This window comes from Rattus norvegicus, chromosome 14 (genome assembly GCF_021556685.1).
Source record: "Rattus norvegicus strain SHRSP/BbbUtx chromosome 14, alternate assembly SHRSP_T2T, whole genome shotgun sequence".
In the NCBI taxonomy this organism is placed as follows: domain Eukaryota; kingdom Metazoa; phylum Chordata; class Mammalia; order Rodentia; family Muridae; genus Rattus; species Rattus norvegicus.
The window spans coordinates 43,071,371-43,082,105 of NC_141547.1; the positions used below are offsets into that span (position 1 = coordinate 43,071,371).

The following is a 10,735-nucleotide window of genomic DNA, read 5'->3' on the forward strand; positions in this document are numbered from 1 at the left end:
CTTGGAACGATGGATAATTGTCTGCAAGCTTGGGGGCACAATAAAGCTGGAGAGCTACAAGATTTCTAACAATTTCTCATATGCTTAAAATGACGAATTTTAAAAATCATTAATGACATTATCAGAGTACCAAGCAAGCATAATAGGAAAACTGTGAACCTTGAAAAAAATAATTACTTTCAGAATTGTTAAGTTCAATCATAGAAAAACTGGCATTTTTGTCGATTTAGCACTTTTATAGCAGAGTAAAATTATTACTTTCAATATTTCACATAAATAAATCTGGTAAGCATTAATATGCTTAAAATTTGCAGGACTTACAGGCAGTCAGAGTTTTATTTTTTAAATATGCTATTTCCTGATATATTTTGTGACAGAAAAATAAACCTAACTCAATAATGAGCTACAACAATGTGTATCTGATGAAATCCCTTGCTTTTAATAGGCCTCTTTTTAAAAGTAAGACTCAAGTTAACTATGAGGGACATCATAATGAAGTTTCACAGTACAACACTAGTCACAGAGGCATTACCCTAGGAGAGCCTCTCTGATACGGGTGAACAGTATTTTGAAATAAGCTACTCACACACTCCCATTATTCTTCCTATTTCAAATCATTTAATTAACAAACAACTTGCCTTTGACTAGACAAAAAGCTTTAAATATCAGTGAGGAGGCCTAGTTACTTACTGGCTGGGTACGTAGAAAAGAGATGACTATCTAATTTGGAATTATTTTTTTATCTATAGTGAAAATTGTTTCAACACCCCTTCCCAATTCAAGAATGCCCATTATGTCTCCATAGATCCCCCAGCACTGTACCGTAAGGGAGCAACTGAAAGTCTTCTCGTCTATACCTAAAGACTGTGAAGGCTCCTTCCCCAAGGAAAAGACAGCAAAGGCCTGGCAGGCAATATCCCCAGTACCCCTGAAAGCGTGGGCCTGTGAGGTGCGCTGCTGCCGGGGATCTAGTTACTACCTTTCCCCTTCCCCCAACCCACTTCCCGGGTTTTCTCGGCCTGTTCCTTCCCCACCATACAGTCACACTTCCAGATGTTGTTGCCGCCGCCTCGGGGCTCTCTCTAGAGCTCACGTGCCCGGGACGAGTGCTTCGGCATCTGCCCCCCAAACCCTGTTCCTCCCCAGGCCGGCCGGCCGCCCGCGAGACCGCCTATCCCAGGGCCCGGGGAGGGGAGGGAAAGGCGGCGGGAGGAGGAGGGGAGACCGCCGCTTCCCCATAGGCAGAAAGGCGGCCGCAGCGAGGCCGGCTGGGACCGCCGGGGTCGCGGAAGGAAGGGCCCTGCCGCCCTGGGCTGAGATGGGGGTGTCCGGTAGCTCATTCCTGACCTCCTCGCTCTTCAGCACCTCCTTGAACTCCCGCTTGATTCGCTGCACCGCGATGTTGGCCATGTCTCTGCCCGCAGCTGATTCGTACCCGCCTCCTCCGCCACCGCTACGACCACCGCCACCGCTGCCACCTCTTCCTCCACCGCCTCCTCCCTCAGTGATTCAGACCCGAGCACACGAACGCTGCCACTGCCACCCTTGCCGTCGCGTTCCCCCTCAGTGTAGAATCACCTCCGCGCCCGGCCACCAAAATGGCGCCGGGTCCGCGCATGCGCACCACGCTGACCCGGGCGGGCGGCGCAGCCGCTCCAGTGGTAGCCCCATACGTCTCAGCAGCGAGCCCGCGCCGCGCGTCTCAGCCGGGGCTTCGGCCGCGTGGCTCCGCCCTGCCGGCGGCTGGGGCCAGTAGGGTGCGGTTTCTGTGCCGGTCCGCGGGGTTTGGGCCTGCGGGGTCCTCCCCTGCCCCTCGGCCCCCTTTACGGTGAGGCCTCCAGTCCCCAGCCACGGACCCGAGGTGGGAGCCCCGCCTGGCGGGTTCCCGGGGCCCCAGCCGGGCTGAGCCTCGCTCTAACTCGGCCAGACCCAGAACCCACGGGCTAGAGGTGCCTCCCTGTGTCTAGCGGAGGAAAAAACTATGCAGGAACTGGGTCCTGCCCAGCGTCCGTTGGTAAACCCCCGGGATATCCACTGCCGTAGCTTTTGTTCTGGAACCATGATAACGCAACTATTATTCGGTCATCTCAGGTATTACAGATTTTTAAGGTTGTGTAATGGTTGCGTCCCACGGGTTGTAATTGATACAGGTGTTGCCGGGGACAGGCCTGTGATGAGTTTAAAAGCCAGAAGTTAAATCTTTGACCTGTTTAGATAGTCAATGCTGAGCTGTAGAACTAACATGTTTTTCAAACTTGAACGCACCTCGGAATCCCTGGAGAGCTGGTTAGATTACTAGGACCTATCCCTAGAGTCTGGATGGGGCTAAGAATTTGCATTGCGAGCAAACTCCCTGCTGCCTGTTTTTCAGCGACCACGCTGTGAGAATGGCTGAATTAAGCATGTGAAAGTCTGTATAATTTATAGTGACAGTTGGAGAAATAGAAGGCCGAAAGAACTTTAGACCTACAAAGGTTTTTGGCGCTCGTAGATGTCAATAAGCAGTGAGTGAATATAATTGAGTGGAGAAAAGATGACCGAGTAAAATGTTTTAATTGAGCAACAACGTTGAGAGGCTATTTGAAAGTGGTTAGTAGAGTTTAAAACAAATAACGGAATGTAGATGCTGAGGAATACTTTTGAAAATAACATTGTGAAATAATGAAGGTATTATTTTAGGAGTATGTTTCATGTATTCACCTAATCAATCAGTTCAGTATTCCATCATAAGACTAATACGAGCTGAATGTAGTGGTATAGGCTTGTAATCCTAGATTGGGAGACAGAAGCAGGAGGATCATGAGTTCGAGAGAAACCAGTCTAAGAGTGCTCCCACTTCTCTCCTATATCCGTTGCCAGCTGCGGTTCCCTCGTCTGTGAAATGAGGAGGTTGTTTAAACTTAAGAGTTCAAAATTCTGAAACATCTCAAAGCCTTTCCCTGAGTAGACAGACATAAATTATAAAAGATCTTATAGCAGAGCCCTCTAGTGGTTATAAGGACCGTCAACTATATACTGAACAACTGAACACTACAAAGGATTTTTGCTATGATATAAATCTAGAAATGTTGTAGGTATCTATGCCAATACAACCTAAAACACTTTCTATCCCACTCTGTCCAACCTCAAGAAACAACGACACTCAGACAGGGGCTACTAGTTATAAAGGTCCGGTGATTTCTTTGAAAGAAAGGATTCTTTTCTGTGCTGAAGCTTGAACCCAGGGCCTGTGCGAGCCAAGTATGTGAACTATGACTGCCCTATAGTTCAGCCAAGTTGAATGGGTGTGTGTGTTTATGTGTACATACAACCTAGGCTGACCACAAACTGAAACCTTGTCTGACTCAGCTTCCCCAGTGCTCAGTCTACAGACAGACTCCTCCACACCAGACCAAAGTTTGTGAATTTTTTTAATGCAAGTAATTATTTAACTACAATGCCACTTTTCAAATTCATTCTATTAACATTCTAGGGAACCAGAGAATGTAACTAGTGATGTCTGAATAGTTTCCTGAGTAGTGCTGTAACAATGTTAATGTCTTGGTCTTGGCAAAGCCCCATAATTTTCAACCTTCACATTAAAGAAGGTGAGTAAAGAGTGTATTTAAATCTCTGCTATCTTTGCAGCTTATCTGTAAATCATAATTCTAAACTGACTTACTCCCTTAACCCCAGCTTCTTGGCAAGTTTGAGGTAGCCTAGAGAAAAACTTCTGGTCAAGAGAATGGAATCTGTAGTCTGGGTTGGAGACCTGACATTCCAGCTGGGCTGGTTCAGTAACTGGCAAAGGGACCACCTTAAGCCATACTAGAGAGATAGGTGGAATAATTAGTTCTTTAATGAGATACTGTACTTTTCCATCCCAGAATCTCCACCCCTTGTGCAGTATCTTAGGAGCTGAGTGGCAGCTCTGCTTGTAAGTCTGCCGACTGTCCAAATATGACTTTTCTTCTTTCCATTTGCTTAATGCATTGCTTTTCCTTGATACACGTTCTCTTTCTCCCAATACTTTGGGCCTCCTCACTCTTTCTGTAAGGCTTGCCACAGATGGCTGCTTGTTCTCCATGTGTCTGACCTCCATGTCACCTTAAATGGCTCCCTGCCCCCTTATCTCCTGATAGGTGCTGAAATCTAGAGCTTGCCTGCCCTGGGGTTTTTCTTTTCTTTTTGTTTTTGAGACAGGGTCTCAATGTAGCTTTGGCAGGCCCAGAGCTCATGGTAGGCCAGGCTGGCCTCAGAAAAGATTCACCTGCCTCTGCCTCCTGAATACTGGCGACATTAAACACACACCTCTTGTTTGTTTGGTTGGTTGGTTTTAGTTTGGGTTTGGGGGTGGTTTTTGTTTTGTTTTGTTTCTTTTTTTCTTTTTTTCTTTTTTTGCTTTTTGAGACAGGGTTTTTCTGTGTAGCCTTGGCTGCCCTGAAACTCACTCTGTAGACCAGGCTGAACTCAAGAGATTCACCTGTCTCTGCCTTTCAGGTTCTAGGAGTAAAGGCAGACCCCAGAAGGTGACCCCAATAATAGCAAGTTCTTCACTCAAAAGATTTTTTTTAATTATTCCAAAAGAAAGAATTAGGGAGTCAATTCTCTACTTTTTACCATATGAGTCAAAGGATCAAATTCAGGTCATCAGGCTTGGCAGTGTTAGAAATAAATTCAGGGTTGAAAGAAAAAAAAGAGCCCTCTATTTAAACTGAGGAGTCTGAAAAAGGCAAACCTTCCCCTTGATCAACAAGATATACTCAGAAGCATGAACACAGTGAGATAGGAAGTGCATTTGGTAGTGCCTGTGTCTTTTCCTCATTGGCTGGCTGGGGTCACCTCACAGTATTAATTAGTATGAAAGGAATTGGTGCAAAGGAAGTGAAGGAAAGGGGTCACTACCCTAGGCCATCAAGTGTGCAAGTACCTTTGTGCAAACAGAGGAAGGATTGCAACATTTGCATAAAAACTTACAAGGTTGGAGAGGGGAAAAAACACTCAAATTCCTTGTTGTAAACTTAGATTTTTATAGTATTGAATAGGAAAAAGACTCATATTTACTACAGCCACAAGCAACTTTACCCACTGTACCATCTCACCAGCCCCTAGATCTGGTAAACTACTTCCTCTAGCAGCACCTTCAAAAGTTTCTATCAACTCATCCATAATGCCATGAAATTATGAACCCATCATTGGGTCAATATATTGATTAAATCAGAGCCCTCATGATCCAACTACCACTCAATGATTAGATCCCCTAGTTGAGTCTTCAAAACATGAATGTTTTCAGGGAGGAACTTCATATCCAAGCTATAATAAAAACTATGTAATACAGGCATGAACTTTTTGCAACCTACTTTTAATAAGGGTACAACCTCTCTAACCCACTATCCAGAAGAGCTAGTGGAAGAAAAAAGTTATTAGGATATGGGGAAGTGACCTGTTTAACAACAGTTCTTTGGGGAGTGAGCTCTATCTTCTTCGGCAGCAGTGCAGTCCCATAGCAAATACCTAATGAGACTCGGTAGCTACAGACCAGCCTCTGGGCAGGCACCAGGCTCAAACCAGCATCTATAGTTCATGAAGAAAATGCAAGACTCACCAACCGGCCTGAGGTGAGACTGCTGGAGCAGCAAGCTGCCACAGGAATCTCACAGTTTCTCTTAATGGCTGCCTTAGCACAAGTTGAGCTCAACGCCATGTAAGGAAAACCAATACATGAGTGTTGTTAGCAAAGAATAATGAGGCAGAGCAAACCAAAGCAATGCTCAGTGCTTGTCCCCCACTGTCAGGGGATGGGGGAGTCATATACTTCTTCCTTCATCATGGGTCCTTTCACCTGTCCATTATAGTAAAACATCTTTTCACCTGTGTGCCTTTCACCTGTGTGCCCCAGCAAACCATCATTTGACATAACTGACTTTCCATACCAGAAGCTTCCACTTCAATGTAATACAATCCATACTTTATTAATATATTACTATTTACTTGGTAGGAAAGATTGAGTTTGTATATAGATAATGCTTGTGAATAGTACTGGAAAAACATGGAAGAAAGTAAACAATGGGAGCTGGAGAGATGGCTCAGAGGTTAAGAGCACTGGCTGCTCTTCCAGAGGTCCTGAGTTCAATTCCCAGCAACTACAAAGTGACTCACAACCATCTGTAATGGGGTCTGGAGTCTTCTACAGGCCTGCAGGTGCACATGCAGGCAGAATGCTGTATGCATATTAAATAAATCTTTTTAAAAAAGAAGAAAGTAAACAATGGTAGCCGTCTTTGAGAAAGAAACAAGTATTTGGGGAAAGAAAAGTAGGTTGGGGCCTATCAGTGAGTGCTGAGCCTGATAATTGAGTTCTATCCCCAGAACTCACATGGTAGGGAAGAACTGACTCTTGCTATTTATCTGACTTCTACACGTGCCATTGGCATGCACACATGTGCACATAAACACACAAATGGAAAAGTCAATGAATGCTCACCATATGTCCTATTGTATTAGCATTTATTTTTGCTTATTTGAGGCAGGTCTCAATGTGCACTGCAAGCTGACCTCCAACTTGAGCTTCCTGCGTCAGCTTCCCAAGTACAGGGATTTAGGATCTGTAACTCCACTGGAGATTTGCCTGTTCTCCCGAGTACATGAGAAAGTGGCACTTCAACAAAATGGTAAAGCATTTGTGTGATTGAGCTGTGAAACTAAAATCCACTTTATTCTCAGGGCACAATTTTTGCTGTAAATAATGTATAGCATGCTATATTCATGCAGACTGGGTTAATTAGTAGATATTTAATCTAAAGGACACACATGATTGAAATATAGCTCCATGGTTTGGAACTTTCCTGGCATGTGCAGTTCCCTGGGTTTGATAACTAACATCACAAACAATTATTTGTTGAATTTATTCGACTTATAACTGAAAATTGTGATTTTTTTTTAGAGAATATTAGACACAGTGGTACACAGAACTGTAGTCTCAGCACCTGAGAGATTTTTAAAAAGCAGGAAACCCATCCTGGATTATTTGAGGGCCTATTTAAAAAAAAAAAAAAAAAAAAGAAGGAAGGAAGAAAATGTATCTACCTACCCAGTGCTTCTGATGAAATTTAGTAAAAATTATGAATGTTTGATAGGCTGTAAAGAAATATACTAGCACTTGGAAGACCTCTGTAAATCAGGGAACCAATATTGAGAAACTGCCTTTGCTTTAGGAAAGCACCCGTTTAAGAATCACAACAGGAAAAAAAAAAAAAGAATCACAACAGGGCTAATGGGCTGGGCATAATAGCACACACCTTTAGTCCTAACACCCAGGAGGCAGAGGCCAAGTCTGAGGCCAGCCTGTTCTACAAAGTGAGTTCAGAATAGCCTAGGCTGTTACACAAAGAAACTCTGTCTCAAAAAGCCAAAAATGAAAGGGAGAAAGGGAGGGAGGGAGGGAGGGAGGGAGGGAGGGAGGGAGGGAGGGAGGGAGGGAGGGAGGGAGGAAAAAAGGAAGGAAGGAAAAAGTAAAGCATGATGGTGCCCACCTTAAATCCCAGTGCTCTGGAAGCAGAGACAGGTGGATCTCTGTGTTGGAGGCCACCCTGATCTACCTAGCTCAATAGTGATGATGATATTTCAGAACCTTTGTTTGTGTAACTAATGAGGCCTTCACATTTCTCACTGGATCACCCTGCTGAGCATCCCGTTTGCCATTGCTGAGCTGGTTAATTCCTTTCACATCTCTAAAGCACAGAGCTTTGTTCTAGAGCCTCCAATCACTGAGAAGCCTCTAGGCTCACCTCACCCCAACATCCAGCACGAGAGAGAACTTACTGTTAATAAAGTTTACAACTACCAATTACCATCAGTCATTTAGAACACAAGTACTTCCTAAATACATAACTTTACTAAGTTAATCATGTTTGCTCTCACAGATTAACTCCCCAGCCCCACTTAGTCTGCTCTGTGCTCTAAGATGCTGGGAGTATATTCTACAATGTACTCTCTACGTCAGTGGGCTCCATTAAAATCTGTGTCCCATTTAAGTGTAGCTAATGGGAAGGTCTGACAGAAGATGCAGCTGAGGATTGATAATGTTGTGTGTATCTGTCAAAGCCCACACTTCCTGTCCAGCTTCTCACAGTAGCTCTTTCATCATCCCACCCATGTACCTTATTCAAGCATGTGGGTACCAAGGCTTCCTGCAACTGTTAGCCTTAGTCATCTTTAATGCCTATAGATGACCTCTGTCAAATTCTGCTCCCTAGCTACCTTCAGATAAAGTTATGCCTAAGTTACAGGACTGCACAGAACAGTAGCTTTCGGGCTTACATTGCCCTGGGTGGCTCCACTTATAAAAGCTCATTATTCTCCATTTTAAGTTCAAATGATAAGACCTAATGGCTCCACAACTTGTTTGTGGAAGTAAACAACCACTATCTATCCAATATAAACCACGAGGTTCAGACTGATAACTTATTTACATAATTACAACTTAACGAACTTATCAAATTAGGACACTTAGGCATGTGAGGTTTTCTGATATTGCTCTTCATGGTCTGGAAACACCAAAACATGTTCCCATGGTTTATGTAAATGAAAGACATCTCACATTAGAATAGGGTGACACTTGGCATCTTAACACCAGACCCTGTGCTTATGTGGCACAGGTATGTGTGTCAGATGACAAGAATCTGTCTGTCCTGAGCCTTCAGCATGCCTCACCTACTTGACTGCCCACTCAAACTAGGATTCCTACAGGCCCTGCTGTGTGTCTGAGCTCAGCTAAGATTTTTTTTTTTTTTTCCGGAGCTGGGGACCAAACTCAGGGCCTTGCGCTTGCTAGGCAAGCGCTCTACCACTGAGCTAAATCCCCAACCCTCAGCTAAGATTTATTGTGAGAGATTTCTAGAGAAAAGAAAGCTATGCCTTCTCACCCCGGATAAGATACTGACAGACCAAAGAAAGGGTTCTATCCAAGTCCATCTTGGTGACCTCATCCATTTACTGAGGTTACTTACAGCAACATAGGTGACTCCAGAGTGACTGCATTACCAAAAATATCCCATTCCTCCTATTCTCTGTCACACACACACACACACACACACACACACACACACACACACAAGACCCCAGCTACCCCAAATTGCCCTCTTCTCCAAAAGAATGTTACCCCTCCACCCATTACTGTCAACACGGACTTAACTATTGAGCTTTTCCCCCCTGACATTTTGGTGGAGGGACTGCAGGCCAAGGTTTTCTGTAGTCACCACAGCTGCTGCTTCATCAGGTTGGAGGTCATATCACAACAGGAGGAAATGGCTTAACTACAAAAATATCTACTCACCTGCGGTGCCTCTCTCTGCATCCTTATCTGCTCTGCTCTTGTCTTTAGTCAGACTTTGAACCCTGTAACCTCTTTAACCCTTTCAGAGCCATTTCAAAACCTATGTAGGGAATGATGACTTAGCAAGTTATAAGTACTTCCTGCCCTTACCTCTGTATTCGATTACAACTGCTTCCAGCTCCAGGGGAATCTGATACCTCAAGGGCACCTATATTCATCTGCACATATGTGTGGAGTTTAAAACTCAGCACTTTTAGGGACTGGGGAAATGGCTCAATGATTAAGAGCACTTACTACTCTTTTTTTTTTTTTTTTTTTTTTTTTTTTTTTTTTGGAGCTGGGGACCGAACCCAGGGCCTTGCGCTTGCTAGGCAAGTGCTCTACCACTGAGCACTTACTACTCTTGCAGAGGACCAAGGTTAGGTTCCAACACTCACATGGTGACTCACACCAACCATAACAGCAGTTGCCAAGGATCGGATTCTTCCACTGAAACCCATGGGCTTCTACATACATGTGGTTTACACACATGCTCTCAGGCATACACACACACACTCACACATACACACACATACACACACACACACACACACACACACCCCACATAAATAGGTCCTAAAATAAATCTTTTTCTTTTTTCTTTTTTTTCTTTTTTTGGCAGGGAGCTGGGGACCGAACCCAGGGCCTTGCACTTGCTAGGCAAGTGCTCTACCACTGAGCTAAATCCCCAACCCCCTAAAATAAATCTTTAAAAACCTGTACAAACCTAACTGTGTAGTCTATACCTTTAATCCCAGCATTCAGAATGCAAAGGCAGGTGGTACTCCATGAGTTCAAAGCCAGCCAGGGCTGCATGGTAAGATCCTGCCTCAAGTAAATCTTTGATGCTTAATCTTCATTGCCAACTTGGCTGGATTTAGAGTCACCATGGAAACACCACAGATTTCTTTTTTCAAGATGTATTTACTTTATGTATGAGTACACTGTAGCTGTCTTCAGACACACCAGATGAGGGCATCAGATCCCATTACAAATGGTTGTGAGCCACCATGTGGTTGCTGAAATTTGAACTCAGGGCCTCCAGAAGAGCAGTCAGAGCTCTTAACCCCTGAGCCTTCTCTCCAGCCCACCATGAATGTTTCTATGCAGTTATTTCCAGAAACGTTTAACTGAAGTGGAATGACCCACCCTGAGTGTGAATGCCCTGAGTGTGAGTGGAACCATTCTGTGGGCAGGAATCCAAGAGAGAGAGAGAGAGAGAGAGAGAGAGAGAGAGAGAGAGAGCACTAGCAGCATTCCACCTCTCTCTGGTCCCTGACTGTAGATGTAATGTGACCAACTCACATCCCCACTGCTCTGCCTTTCCTGAGATGATGGGCTGAGCCAAAATAAACAATCTTTAAGTTTCTTTGATCAGATATT

The 10,735-nt window shown here is 44.3% G+C and overlaps 1 protein-coding gene across 5 annotated transcripts in view; it reads right to left on the minus strand.

Moving 5' to 3' along the window:
• Ube2k (ubiquitin-conjugating enzyme E2K) overlaps positions 1-1,622 on the minus strand; it is a 60,459-nt gene extending 58,837 nt beyond the window's left edge. For 2 of the 5 annotated variants that reach the window (XM_087582516.1, XM_087582518.1), the window contains exon 1: positions 1,348-1,606. In XM_087582516.1, the coding sequence (XP_087438642.1) occupies positions 1,348-1,410 (63 nt within the window). In that variant the 5' untranslated portion in view covers positions 1,411-1,606. 5 annotated transcript variants of the gene reach the window in all.
• Between the last annotated feature and the right edge of the window lie 9,113 nt (positions 1,623-10,735).